The sequence below is a fragment of the Pteropus alecto genome, unplaced genomic scaffold, assembly GCF_000325575.1.
Source record: "Pteropus alecto unplaced genomic scaffold, ASM32557v1 scaffold189, whole genome shotgun sequence".
In the NCBI taxonomy this organism is placed as follows: domain Eukaryota; kingdom Metazoa; phylum Chordata; class Mammalia; order Chiroptera; family Pteropodidae; genus Pteropus; species Pteropus alecto.
This window is the reverse complement of record NW_006442117.1, coordinates 1489967-1504660: the sequence shown is the minus strand read 5'-3', so window position 1 is coordinate 1504660 and position 14694 is coordinate 1489967. Positions and strand designations below refer to the sequence as shown.

Below are 14694 nucleotides of genomic sequence, written 5' to 3'. Positions count from 1 at the left end.
TCAAGGGGTGCGGGCAGTTGCCGGCACAGAAGCAGCGGGAAGGTCCTCGGGGAGGAAGAGCTGGTCCGTGGGGGGCGGGGGGCTCCCTGGACCCGCGGGGGCCCTGCCGGACAGGAGGCTTTCCGCTGACCACTCTCCACTAGCACCCCCTGGACTCTGGACTCCGCAGTGAAAACATTCAGACACAGAAGTGGAAACGAGAATGTGCCCACGGCAGGGCCTCGGGGGCTCCGGCCGCTGCCCGCCGGCCCTAGGCACGGGGGTGTGGGTCCTGCCCTGAAGGGGTGCCAGGCACCCCGAAGGACAGATGGCTCTGGGGGAGCAGATGCGAGTTTGACCTTTGGGAGCATTACTGCCTCCCTGCTGTGTCCCCACTCACAGGCCCTGGAAGCTGACCTGGAACATCTACAAAATAATAGTGGTGTCTGATCGAACATCTCAAAGGCTCTTCTATATGTTTTCGATTGTTTTTGCTTTTCGTAATTACCGTTGGCACATGGCATCATTTTCGTCTCAGGTGTACGGCAGGGTCTTAGACGTTGATACACCTTACGAAGCGATCCCCCCGATCGATCGAGCGCCACCTGGCACCATACGTAGTTACCGCATTATCGGCTGTATTCCCCGGGCTGCCCGTGACCTTCCCATGACCTTCCCGTGACCACTTCCATAACGGCGATTTGTCCTTCCGCCCACTGCCCCTTTTTCACCCAGTTTGTTTCTGTTTTCTCTGTTCGTTTATGTAAAAAAATAATAATAATGCAATGTAGTAGTAAATTATACAATGACGTGACTATTAGCAATGAAGTTGCAAGCAATATTTTTCGAAGCTTATCTGCTTAGTTTCTTGAAAATTACCTATGCTACGGCTCAATAGCAGAGACACCCTCTTAATTTCAAGAATAAGTAAATTTAACTCATAGATCAATCAATAAAATTCACTTCAGAGCAAGGGGCCAAAACAATCTTAGAATAACTGAAAAGTGTCTAAATTCAAAGACGCTTCCTTGCTCCTCTCATTAGCAAATAACAAAACTACGACGAACAGTAAAAACCACATGACTTTGCTCCTTGGCAGCTTCAGAGAACCAGTGATTCAGGATAAGGTCATTTTTCCAGAGAGAAGAGGGCTCACCCTGGTCAAAACCACTGTGAAGAAATGAACTATTTTGGTGGAACGACATTTCTGAAGTGTGAGGCGTGCTCTCCTGCTCTCTGAGCCTGGGCGGGGGACAGTGTAGGCGAAGCCCTGTCCTGCACCCTCCAGCCGCCGGACGGGCGAGGGCTGTGGCGGCCCAGCGTGGGTGCCAAGCCTGGGGCCCCGGCCAGCCATATAGCAGTTTTGCAACCTGGGGAGTGAAGCTCTCAGTGCCCTGATGCCTACCCTGTGAGCCTGTGAATCTGGGCTAATCGCAGGGGACATTGTGAAACCTCAGTGACAATGTCTGTCTCAGTTACCTCGCGGTGTGACACCGGGTGGGGAGGGGACCAGTGAGCACGCTAGCGCACCCTCTGGTCCTCAGCACCACACGCAGCAGAGCGGTGCTTCCTGGATGAAATCATTTTTACAGAAACATCCTAACGAGATTCTAAGGAAAGGTCTGTGCAGTTCAGACGTGGCCCCCGGCCCCGCCCGCCCTGGCGTGTTGGGACCCTCGCATCTGAGTCCAGTGACGCTGTCTGGCACGTGGGCCGTCTGGCTCCGCGGCCGGGGGCTCCAGATGTCTGCAGTTTCTAGAACCCTCCACTGCGCCTCATGCGGGCTTCCTCCTGTTCCCCCTCTGGCTTCTAGTTGCCTGTTCCTACTGTCACCGGCTCGGCTCCCTCTCCCCTACTCCAATTAGCTGCTTTTACTGAAAATCTGATAACTCAGCCTATAAAGCTCAGAATTAGAAGTAATAGATTTTGGGAAAAGACATATTTTAGATTTTTTTCTTACTTCTTGACTGTCCCCTATGTTCACAGTAGATGAGGTTGCTATAAAGCATTTATGTAGATTGTACAGAGTTTGCACAGCTTGTAATTCCATAGTTTGTAAAGGAAGCACACAAAATGAAATGTTTACATCTTAAGTAATGTTATTTAAATGTAAAATTATTTCGATGTATTTAATTATTAGCTTTTAGAGTCTCATTTTAGAAGTATAATTTGAGAAGAATCACCCATTTCACTTAAGTATTTTGGTATCATATGGTCAGCAAATCATTGTAATTAAATCAAGAAAAACATTTACTGTTTCATAAAGACACACGTGCCTACGCTCCACCACTAAACTCTCTAATTCATTAAGTAAGGGCTCACGCATCTGTGTTTTTCAAAATGGCCCTAAGACACTGGAGAACCCTTGACACAGATGATAAAGTTCTTGAAAGTCAGTCAAGTTACATTTTAAATGCAGGGGCTAGGCTTTAAATTTAAAGAAATTTTTTGGAACGTAAACTAACGGGTTCAGCCGCTGACCTGACGTGTGATTTTGAGAAAGCAATTTCTGGTGCATCCAATGATTAAAGGGGAAAACTGCTTTTGCTGATCATGCCTCTGGAAGTCAGACAGCTCTGGACTCAAATGGCAGCCCTGTCCTGCTTATCGGATATGGACTCTTAGCAAGTGGCGTTTCCTCTTAGCCCTAGTTTTTCCTTATTAAAAAAAAAAAAGACCTGGAATTTGACCCAATGAGATACCACGACACAACCACTAGAATGGCTAGAATCAAAACTCAGATAACCACAAGCGTTGGTGAGGGAGTGGAGGCAGGGGAACCCCTGTGCCCTGCCCGCGGGAGGGAGGCCTGCAGCGGCTACCTGGGCGAACAGCCTGGCGGCTCCACAGCGATCAACCACGGAGCCACCACACGCCCAGCAATCAAGGTCCGAGGGACGTGCCCAAGAGAACTGAAAACAGGTCCTCACAAAAACCTGCTCACGAGCAGGCAGAGCAGCAGGATCCACGGCAGCCAAAAAGTAGAAACCACCCAGATGCCCATCGACTGGTGAATGAATAAACAAAACGCCGTCCATCCATGCAATGGAATATTATTCCACCTTAAAAAGGAAGGGGATTCTGTCAGATACTGCAGCGTGGATGAACCCTGGGGTCACGGCGCTAACTGAAAGAAGCCAGCCACAGGAGACCACATATTGTGTGATTCCATTTCTATGAAACGTCCAGCATACGCAAATCTAAAGATACAAAATGCAGATTAATGGCTGCCTGGAAGGGATGGGGTGTCGGGGGTGATGGCTAAGGGGTGCAGTTTCTCTTCTGGATTATGAAAATGTTCTAAATCTGCTGTGGTGTATTAACATATTAAAAGCCATTGAACTGTACAGTTTAAATGGGTGAAATGTGCGACGCATGAATTATAGCTCAGTAAAGCTGTTAAAAACCAATAGACGAAAGCTGGAATTTTAAGACACCACAATTAATTTGAGAACGTTTTCATAATCCAAAAAATTCTGCACGGGATATTCTGAGCATTAACTAAAGGCACGTAAGCCCCTGGTGCATGGCGACCGTTACAGTGACTTTTCTTTGCCGTTCTGTTCTTGAAAGCGTCTTCACCCCCTGAAGACACGGAAGGATGGAGAACCCAGATGCCCTGGGACCCCATTGGCTGCAGCTCTCCACCCTCAACCTGGGGGCTCTAAGCTTCAGATGATGCGATCTGTAGACAAAGGAGCTGATCTAAATGTTTTTTCTCAAACTCCTCCCATGCGATTAGTCTGTCTGAGAGCCATGAGAAATCAAAATTTTGCTTCCAGTGAAAATTTGCTTTTATTTACTGACAAAATCCCAGCATTACTGTTAACTCTAATTACAACCAGTTTTAATCGAACCTCAGATTTAACAAGAGGATTCTCCTCACAAATGGAAGCCACGACAGTGAAGACCTTAGTTACCCGCTCCACTGTGATGATACTGTCTCGATCACGACCTTCTTCAAAGAGCCAAAATTACCCTTTACACTCAGAATTGCCGAATAGTCTGGGGCTCATTAAAAGGAAGCGCGACGACCCATTTCTGCAGACCTTTGCAAAAATAAAAAGCACAGCGCTTACCTCCAGATGTCACTTCCCTTAGAAAACAGGGACGATCTGATGACTTCCGGGGCCATCCAGGCGTAGGTGCCTGCCGCGCTCATTCTGGTGGTCCTGTGCCACTCCCTCGCCAGCCCGAAGTCTGTGATCTTCAGCGTTTTATTGCAGATGTCATCGTGTTCTATCTTCTCAAGCAGCAACACTAAAGAAAAATCAGGGGCGGTGGGTGTAAATTCATAGTCTTAGGATTTCTCAGTCACGATTTTTCCCTGGCATTTATAACACAATCTCCACTGCAGGTGGCAGAGTACGTGAGAAGGTCCCTTAGCATTTTATCTTCCTTAAATCACCTATATCATAACCTTTAGTGGGTCATTTGTGCCTGAAGTTACAAATTTTTTTTAAAAAATCCACAGGCACAATACAGCTTAGCACTCTTTATGACTGTTTTTCTTTATGTGAAAGTAAATGATTTCAGGAATCATTACTGAGAGGGAAAATATATATTGTTTTCTTCCTAGAAGTTAGGTCCTCATCTGAATGCAGCCTTTTCTCCTGAATATATTACAGAATCTCTTAAACAGATGACATATTATCATAAATCATCATCAAACTGTCTTATGTTAAATTTGCAAAATGCTTGCAGATGCTTTAATTCACGAAGATGTTTTATGAGATTTGATTGCTTTACTGGACCTTGAAACATGTCAGAAAGTGAAAATGTTAGAGAAATACTGTCCAGAGGCTTCCCAGCCCCCAGTTTCCTACAGGAGAGAGCTCTTGCCAGCCCTCCGACCCCCAGCTCCCAGGTAACAGTAGCTAAAATAAACCTGCTACCCATCAGGCCCCGTCTGCCCCTCCGCCTCCCCAGCACCTCAGGTCCCTCTCGCCCTGGTTGATTTTCCTCTGCCTACGACCATGCAGAATTGTTCCCGGGCCTTCTGCGAGGCTCTAAGGCACCTACCAATCCCTGTTGCTTCTTCCCATCTGCTCCAAAGGGAATAGTTCCAACCTGTGTTTCCCTAAGTCATGTCCCACGTCTTCCCGAAGCCCCGCATTCCAGCCCGCAGCTCTGCTGTGCTGCTCCTGCCGAGCGCTCTGCAAATCCCCTCTCCCCACCCTTCCCGGCCGCGACGTCACCAGCATGAGACGTTCGTTATGTTTTTGTGACATTGTCGTAAAGAAGGGCATTTTCCCCCAGACGTTATAGGGATAATTAATGCTTACTGAGTCCATTCTATCTGTTAGATACGCTTTTGGTATTTCGGTCAGATAACCCGCACTACAATGCTCTAGGCATGTACCCTTAATTATCTGGACTTGACAGATAAGGAAAACAGGCACAGAGACTCTGAGTCATGTGTCCAAGGTCATGAAGCTAAGGAGCCATGAAGCTCAAGCCTCTGGCCCCAGAGGCCGCGGCCCTGACAACCATCTGCGTCACTCAGGGGACAGGTCGCATCAGTCTTAACCCGGGAGCTCCCCATCCGACCTGGTGCCCATTCTCCTGCTTTCTCATTCCCTGTCATTGGGCAGTTATCAGCTGACTGGAGTAGAGGCAGTGTGACGACAGGCACTCTGGGGCCAGGCCGCTGGGTTTGGAGTCTGACCTGTCATGGGGATGATGACAGCACGTTCATCACAAGGTTGTAGTGAGGAGGACAGGAAGGCCTGCCTGGCACTCAAAACGGTGTCTGAAACGCCGTGAGCATTTCGTGAGACACACACACACACACACACACACACACCCCTTCCTTTATCAATGGGTTGAAAAGTGTTTTTAGCAAATCTCGGAATCAGTCTCATGGACGTCAGGAAATATTGTATCTTTTGCAAGGCCTGAGATTTCCCTTCGCTGTAGATTCGTGCCGTGTTCCCATCATTCTCAGACATTTACGTCAGTCATTAAACATTACATTAGCGTCAAAGAGTTCACGTACCTGGAGAGAACAAACCCGGGTTTAAACACAGAGACATTTGAGTGGGCACTTAATATATAGGTCGCCAACACTGAGTAAAATCTGTCGTGCTGTAACATTTCTTTCCCCAAACGATCTGCTCCTGCGAGATCTGGCGAGCAAGGACCCTCCATTCTATATCTTCGCCCATTATATAGGTGACGGATCAGGTTTTAAGGTGGTTATATGGCCATGGATACATAGCTAGCAAAGGGCAAGGCCACATTCTTCCATTCTTCCTGCTCGTAATCCCAGTGCTATGTGTGCTGCACAGTGAGGGATGGGGGCGGGGCCGGGTAGAGATGCGCTTCTGCCTACGGCGGCCTCTCATTGGTTCTGTCCGGCTACACTGTATCTATTCAAGGCCCAGCTTCCTTTGCAAACCTTTCCAGAGCACCCTACACATCATCTTCCCAATCGTTCATTATCTGTGTATTATTCTGCTTTGTCGTTTACCTTTTCACCTAAAATGCATGGCCCTAAGTTACATACACACTGCTTAATGCTGGGAACTGTTTGATAGCTTTCCCCCGAATTCCCCAGGATCACCTGACACAGCACCTTGTACATCAACTGTTCAGTGAAATAGTTCATGATAATTAGGTATTTCCTGACGTCCATGAAACTGAAATTGACGTCCATGAAATTGCCTGTCATTTACCGACCCTCTACAGCTATCGTGACACACTTAACTTCTCATTTGACCCTCACACCATTCTGTGAAGCGGAATGACAGTCTCCAGTTGAGTTTAGAAATGTCATCCAAGATCAGACCCTCACAGATGTGAGCAGGTGTCAGATGCCACCTGTGGGACTAGCTCCCTGTCTTCCGTGTTACCGTCACACTACCGGTTATCAAAAGGGGGCGCAACAACCAGACATTTCATTTTGTATCTTGCTTCGGATACTGATTTTTAACTTATCCTTCCTTCCATGTCAGCTTAAGGTATTTAAGATATTTATTTCTCAGTCCTCACTCCTTATGTTTATCAAGAAAAATAAATATCTAACACTATATACTTAAACCACAGAAGCAAAAAAAAAAAAAAAATAGATATTTAGCTACTTCATCAGCTGTAGCACCTTTTCCCCTGATAATACTACTAATTTCACTTTTAAACAATGATCATTCCTAACGCCTGAAAAGGCTCCGAATTAATGATCAAAATGGCTTTCGGTTCTATAAAACTGTGTTTTCCGAGACACAATTTATATACATTATCTCCTCACCCTTGCAAATATCCAGATAGGAAGGTGTGAGGACGTATTGATGAAAACAGGCATTGAAACAATTCCATGTCCCTAGTCCCAGTCTGGCAGCCCTTGAAAGCAAAGGCAGCTCTAAAATAAGTGAGAACAGAACCGAAAGCGAGAACTAAAACCTAAATAATTAAAATGCTTTGCATTTCTAAATAAAGGTCACGGTACCATGTACTATTAGCAGCCTCGGCGCCGATGGCCTCAGATCCCCCGCCCCCGACCCCGGTCCGGAGTTCCCACAGGAGCTAAGAGCCTCCGCACTTTGAACTAACAGAAAACAAGTTAAAATAACACTCCAAATGCCAAACGTTTAGTTCCGTGAAAGGCCCATTGTTTTAGAGTCAATTTCAGAGGTGTTCAGCAGAATTCCTCAAATTCCTTATCTTTTGGGCAAAGTGACCGAAACCAAAAATAGCTGATGTCCCGACGGGTAACCTAATGGGGCAGCTGGCCAGGTTTCAGCCTAGGCCGCAGGTTGAAGGCCAACTTCCGCTTCCTGTCACCCATCGGGAAGGGCGACGGGCACCAGCTACCCCCCAAGAAGGCACAATGCGCCAACCAGGCAGATCAAGTGTTTTGGCCACAGGAATGGCAAATTCCTGTTAGTAACCTAGCGACGGGTGCTCGAGGCCCTTTGTGCGACTGCAGTGAAGACTCTGACCCCCTTCGGCCGGGTCCTGTCCAACTGGCCTTTACAGCCTGGCACTTAGGTTACTTGCTCAACCATGTGGCACTTGATCTTCCCGGCTCTTTTGAAGTTTCACTTCGGTATTTGCAGAATTACGGCACATAAGGGTTATTTTAAAAAAAAAAGCAATTACAATGTATCCATTCTATTTTCAGTTATTATTTATGGGATTGCTGTGTCCAAATTCCATTTCAGTCCAATGGTTTCATTTCAATTAATGTTTAACTAGAAATACATTATGACAAAAAAAATAAAAAGGTCACAGGGAAGAAAAGCAGTTGAGAGGAGCAAGGACGAGAAAGCGCGATTCACAGATGCCCATTCTCGCCGCCTGCGGTGTGCGACTCTGAACCATCGGCCACTCGCAGGGAATGAACGATAACTTTCTGAGTTTACCGACAGCACCGAATTTCCTCGCATCTCCTTCCAGCTGTCTCACTCACAGACGCCACTCACTCCCTGGCCAGTCTGGGGCCCAAATCCAGACCTCCGCCGGCCTTCAGAGGTCTGGACTTGGGCCCAGTGGCAATCCAAGTGACCCTTTCAGCTTTTGTTACCCGCTAAGCATTCCGGGTAACAAAAGCTCCCCCTAATGAACGTCTGTCCCTCTCCATCCTGCTCCCACCCCCGCCGGACATATGGGCCCGCCTCCCATATGTGGGAGCATCGGGGCGATGGCACCGGTGGGCTCCCACTGCGAGTCCAAGCCACTTAGCCCTCGGGATCTGTGTCTCTTCCGTGAAACACACGGACAACTTCATCTCTCTCTTCCTGCTCCAATGTCACGTGAACCTATAAACAACACCCACTGGGGGCCTCCCCTCATGCCCTCAGCTAAAAGTGCTCTGCATGTCCAACACGCCCAGCCTGTGCCTCTCCATTACCTTAAACATGGCCTCATCCTACCTGTCATTCTCATCACCCGAATTAGATCACAAGCACCTGAAGGACAGAATCTGCACCTCGCCCCTTTATGTATGTATGTATGCATGTATGTATGTATGCATGCATGCATGCATGCATGTATTTTTACTGCACAGCAGCTAGCATTGGGCTCACGAAATAGTTGTCGCATGAATGAGGCTGTGAGCGGAAGGAGTATGGAGGAGGTGAAGTCCTGTGAGCTTCCGCAGGGTACGTCAGCTGCTCTTTGTGGAAAACAACTCCCCTCTGCCCGCCTGAAATAAGATTAGGACACGAAGACAGTTTTAAAAATAATTATTACAACTTTATCTGAATAGGGGCCGAGCAGCACCTGGCAGCCGGTCCTCCCTGCAGAGCCTCCAGGCATCACGCCCTCCCGCGTTTTCTTTTCTAGCTGCTCCTTTTTCCTCCTTTTTCTAGTTCCTCCTTATCTCCTGGACCTCTGGCCACCAGGGACCTCCAGGATGCAGTCCTTGGACCTCTGATCTCTGCTGTCACCACTGGCTCCCTAGAGATAATCAACCGTCCTCAGGGTTTAAACACCCACTATGAGCTGTTGCTAACTTTCTAGGTTTACCAAGAGCACCGAATTTCCTCGCATCTCCTTCCAGCTGTCTCACTCACTCACTCACTCACTCACCAGGCTGGGGGCTCAAGTCCAAACCCTCACCCCAAAGCGTGTCACCGCCCTGGTCCCCCTCCGATCTGTTCTCAGAACTGCAGCCGGTGTAACCCGTGAAAATGTCAGTCAGATCCCAGTTCTCAGTTCAAAACTCTCCAGTGTCCCAGGCAAGTCAACGGCCTGGCAGGACCTACGCACCCGGCCCTGCGTGTCTCGTCCACTCTCTGTCCTGTCCCCACGCATCTCCTTCGCACCGGCCTCTTGCTGCGAGCTCTGCAATGCCTGTTCCCTGCACGAGGCCGACTCCTCCAGGCGACCCGCGTCCTCGCTTCCGCTGGTTCTGCCGAGTCCGCTGGCTCTGCACGGCCTCCTTGGCCACACGCTGTCACACTTCGCCCACCACGTTCGGCCTCCTCTTCCACTTCCGTTTGCTTTCTACTACGCGCCCACCTCTGCCCGACACACTACACCTGTCAGCGTTTACTGTTTAACGTCCGTGTTGCCCGCAGGGATGTAAATGCCACCGGGGGGGATTTGCTTCGGCTTCGCTGGCTGCGGAATACGGGAGCCCGGGTGAGTTCTTGGCGCGCGCGATCCGATCCATACATAGCTGCGGTAGAAATGAGCGAGCGGAGGGACTTCCGTAGAGAAAACGTCCACGTGGTCAGCCAGGCTACAGCCGCGTCGGCTCTTAGGCCAAAAACAAAAGCCAGGTACGCGCCTTTCCGTGGACGCATTCAAAACTCAGTTCCAACGAGAAAACGTCTTGCACGTCACCGTGCGTGAAAGTCTAGCTCTATATTTCTACTGCCTTAGTATCTTCACAGTCAAGGTATGTAACAGCGAATCGAGGGAGGAATTTCCCACAGTGCTCTATGCTAACATCCTAGTAAACAGCAAGGAACATATTTGATATTTTTTTGACTCAATAGTTGCGGAACACTTGAAACAAAATAAACTCCTTAAAAGCACAGGAAGCCAATAATAACTGAAACATTCTGTACTCAATCAAGACACTTCTCCAAAGGGTATGCGATTTGCAGGAACTTAAAAAACGTCCCAGTGATGCCCCCGGGAGTGAAACAGTTACAGTAGCAACTGAGTACTTCATACCTCCTCCTGGACCCTCAACTTAGTTACGAGCAGACCTGTCCAACCCGAAGCCACAATGGCAGCGCTCCTACAGAGAACGAGGCTCAGGACGGCTCCTCCCACTGCTGGCTGGCCAAACCGAAAAGACGCTGCCTCCAACCAAGATGAGCAAACATCAGATCGCGTGGCACTACATTTTGCAGAATGATGAAAACGAACATTCTTAGGTTCTAAAGTGTTCTAGAAAACTTTTAGGTATCAGTGAGTTCACACACACACAAAAAATGAGGAACTATTTAAAGCACTCAAAGTGTTTCTAAACACTATAAAAGGAAAAAATGAGTATACAGTCACCGGCTTACACTTAGATCGTGCCATACAGTTTATTAAATGTTGTGACATCTACCAGGAGTCAGCAAACTACGTCCCTTGGGCCAAATCCCGCCCGATGCCTATTTGTAAATAAAGTTTTATTGGAACACAGACACACTCATTTGTTTACATGCTGTCCTTGAGTGCTTTCAGCTACAACAGCAGAGGCGAACAGGTGCAACAGAGACCTTATTATGACTTGCGAAGCCAGAAACATTTGTTCTCTGGACCTTTACAGGGAGAGCACGCGGACTCCGGGCGTACAGAGAGCTGCCGGACCCCACATCGCCCTGTTCAGAAAGTGGGGGCCCACGAACCCGCAGCTGGTGAGTAGTGGAGTCAGCGCTCCAACCTCAGACACTACAGTAGCATATTTGTCCCCCGATGTCACAGGAGCAGATTCCTAGAGATATTCTTTTCCCCCAGAGACACAAGCCCAGAATAGGCCACACCCATGCTCTCAGCTGGTGCAATCTATGACTAGCCATCCAACGCCACCACACAGTTAACTGGATTTGGGGTTCCAGTTAATTTGCATATCAGCCCAGATAACCATGAGAAGTAACCCACAAATCTGGTCCTTTGAACAGCGGTTTCCAAACTCGGCTCTACATGGGAATCGTCCAGAAGCATTTTATAAAAATATGATAGTGCATCAAAAGCCCAGATGAGTTAATGGATAGGATTACATTTGTGTCAAAGCAACTTAGTAAAAGGTTAATACAGGTGATGAGTATGTAAGTGCTCACTTAAAGTTCCTTCAACTCCATATAATTCAAGATTTTCAAACTGAAACGTTAGAAAAAAAATTCTTCGCTTGCTTCCAACCGAGATCAACTGAATCGGAACATCTGAAATCGAGACAGAGATTTTGTCTGTTGAAAGCTCACGTGGAGTGTCCGATGCTGCATCAGAGGTGGATAGCTAACGGCATTTGTCAGCAAGTGATCGCCTGGCCTAGGGCTCCCCAGAGCACCATCCAAGGACCCCTAGGCATCTCTCAGGTGGCGAGCGAGTACATGCAGGTGCAGATGTGAGCATCGCTGGCCTTCTGCTAAGTCTGGCGTCAAAGGGAGCTTCAGAAGCGCACGGCAATGCCATTCTCCTCACGAAAACTGTCTTGGAAAATGAGGGGTTTTTCCCCTATTAAAAATGCTCTCTTAACATGTAACGTTATTTTTATATTATTAAATATTTTTAAATTTAACAATTCAAATTTAGAATCTGTAACATCAATAGCTACAACCCGCATCAACCAAAGCTCTTTGGGGCCCTGATAACACACGTTTGAGGACTATTCACCTGGGCATTTCTGGAGGAGGGTAAAGCTCAGATTCTGGGGTCAGAGGCCCTGGATTCAATTCTCTGACAAGCCGAGTGACCCTGATACACTCCATTGATCGCTGATTCAGTTTCTTCATCTATAAAATGGGGATAATTAAATTACCTATCTCGAAAGGTTTCCGAGAAGAATAAATAAAAATAAAGTGTGGGTGTGGGCAGTACCCAGCCCCTAGTGAGCATTACAGAAATGTTAGCTGTTTTTCCTGTTACTGTTATTATTTAGTTAAAACACCGAAGATGGAGCGCTATTTGAAAATGAATTTTTAAAAATAATTAAATTCACACTGACTAGGGATCAACCGTATAAATTTAAGTTTCAGGCCCCAAAACAAAATGAGCACAGTTCTCGCAGCCTCCCCAGCGCCCCCCGCCTCGCCAGAGATGCCGTCTTCTGCCCCCGAGTATTCCTTCGCTGAGGTGCTGCCACCTCTTGGGTCCCTCCCAAGATCCGCAGAGGGTCGGAGGGCAGGCCTACTGACGTCCGGAGTGAAACCATCAGCCAGACCTGGAGTCATTATTTTCTCACTCTGGTGAACCACAGGGAGAAAGGGCCCTAAATGAACTCGCTAAGTACATAGTGATTATAAAAACTAGGCTGGGTCGTAAATGATAAACGATTTGCGTCAAACCCACGTGTAAGTATTTTATAGTCTCGTACTTCCCTCCCGGTCGTCTGTGACAGGAGAATCATCCAACGGGTGACCCCACGCTTGTGTTTTTTCTTCGTAGATGTGGATCTTCCGGCAGATCAGACCACTTCCCTCCTCAGAGGCTTCGGCAGCCTCCGCTGCCCTCAGTCGCCACGACCTAGCTCGGCGTTCAGGGCACTCGCTCACGGCCCGTGTCCCGTACGTGTAAGTGTCTGCTCCTTCCCACAGAACCCCTTGTCCACCCTCCATCCGAGACACGCCCGGCTGCTCACTGTTCCCTACAAAAGCCCTGGGCTTTCCCGCCAGTATTTACCCAATTGCCTTTGACAGGTTAAAGAAACATGAAATAGATTTTTTTGGTTCGGGATTTCTGCCCACCTCCAAGCAAGGCTTCAGTCAACAGCGTCAGAAACCAAGAAATTCAGGTTCGATGAGGTTACAGAACTTGCTCAAGGTCACACGGCTCGTAGGCAACCACACGGGTCTTCACAGTGGACTGACGGACTTCCAGTCACTGCACTGTTCTCGAAAACTGCTCGTGGGAGGACGCAGGGCTTACCAATGGCCCCCCTGAAACAGATGGGGTACACTTGCCCTCCCCTCTTCCCTTCGCCGTACTGACACACTTGACAGTGACTACAGAGATGGCCAGATGTGTACTTACACTGACGAGTGAGTCCGCCCAATCCAGAACTCCATAACCGCCCCCCTCACAACTATAAAAGTGACAAGCGGCCTATTTATTTTTTAATACGCAACCATGAGAACGGTTGGTGTGGTGACCCTTTGATTGCTGTCCTTCTAAAAAAAAAAAATCTGTCCTTTAGCTGATTTTGTTCCAGAAGCAGATTGGTGCTCTGTCACCCCTGGGGTATCTGGGCTGATGTCCCTGTGCCCCGGGAACAGGGAGTGGCTAAAGCAGGAAGCTATGCGTCTGGGATAGAAAGGCAGACAGGGCAGGAAGACAATATGTGTCTCTTAACTGATCACAGCATAATTAATAGCTCCTCAAAATTGCCTTAGAAGCTTTTAAGCGCCTTGGAGATTACATTTGTTATAATTTTCTCAAATAGTTCCTTTATTTACATTGCATTAATGAGAAAAGCTAATACAATTTAGATTCCTTTTGTAGTTGTTTTTTTTTTAGTTAGAGCTCTAAATGGCATTTCATAATAAATAACCTATGTCTATTTATAGGTTGTAGCTGCTGTCACAGGTAATAATATAAATAATAATTATTCCCAGAAGGCTAAAAAAAAAATCCAGATAAGAAGTTGCTTAATCATTGAGATATAAAGTAAACCAGTAAACAGCTACTGAACTTTGTGTCTCGGTTTCTCATGGAATGTTTATTTTCCACTTTTTTTTTTTTTTTCAATAAAGGAAGTTTACCGCCATGCCACCCTGAACAAGCCAGATCCCGTCTGATCTCGGAAGCTAAGCAGGGTCGGGCCTGGTTAGTACTTGGATGGGAGACCGCCTAGGAAGACCAGGTGCTATAGGCGTAAAAAATTAAAAATAAGGGATTGTAAGATGACAAAGTCCTTGCAGTCTGTGAGGTCAAACAAGGGTTGCCTCGCTTAAAAAAAAAAAATATCGAAAAACAGTGGAACACAGTAGGCAATAACTAAAAAAAGAAGGAGGGACCGTAAACTATGCCACACAATCTTCTTCCAATCTTGAACTACTCCAAAATAAACAAAACGCTCAGACGAAATTCTAGTAATTCAGACCGTCCTCAGCCATT

General features: G+C 47.5%; 1 protein-coding gene and 1 pseudogene across 2 annotated transcripts in view; one reads left to right on the top strand and one right to left on the bottom strand.

Annotated features, from left to right (window-relative positions):
• The window catches only part of MAP3K21 (mitogen-activated protein kinase kinase kinase 21), a 42161-nt gene extending 29101 nt beyond the window's left edge, over positions 1–13060 (bottom strand). For both annotated transcript variants that reach the window (XM_025039072.1, XM_025039073.1), the window contains exons 1-2: positions 12931–13060; positions 4059–4239 (exon numbers count right to left, since the gene is read on the bottom strand). In XM_025039072.1, coding sequence (XP_024894840.1) covers positions 4059–4239; positions 12931–12988 — 239 coding nt within the window. In that variant the 5' untranslated portion in view covers positions 12989–13060. The remainder of the gene's footprint in view (positions 1–4058; positions 4240–12930) is intronic.
• Positions 13061–14333: 1273 nt separating this feature from the next.
• Positions 14334–14452, top strand: LOC112470049 (annotated as a pseudogene).
• Positions 14453–14694: the final 242 nt, after the last annotated feature.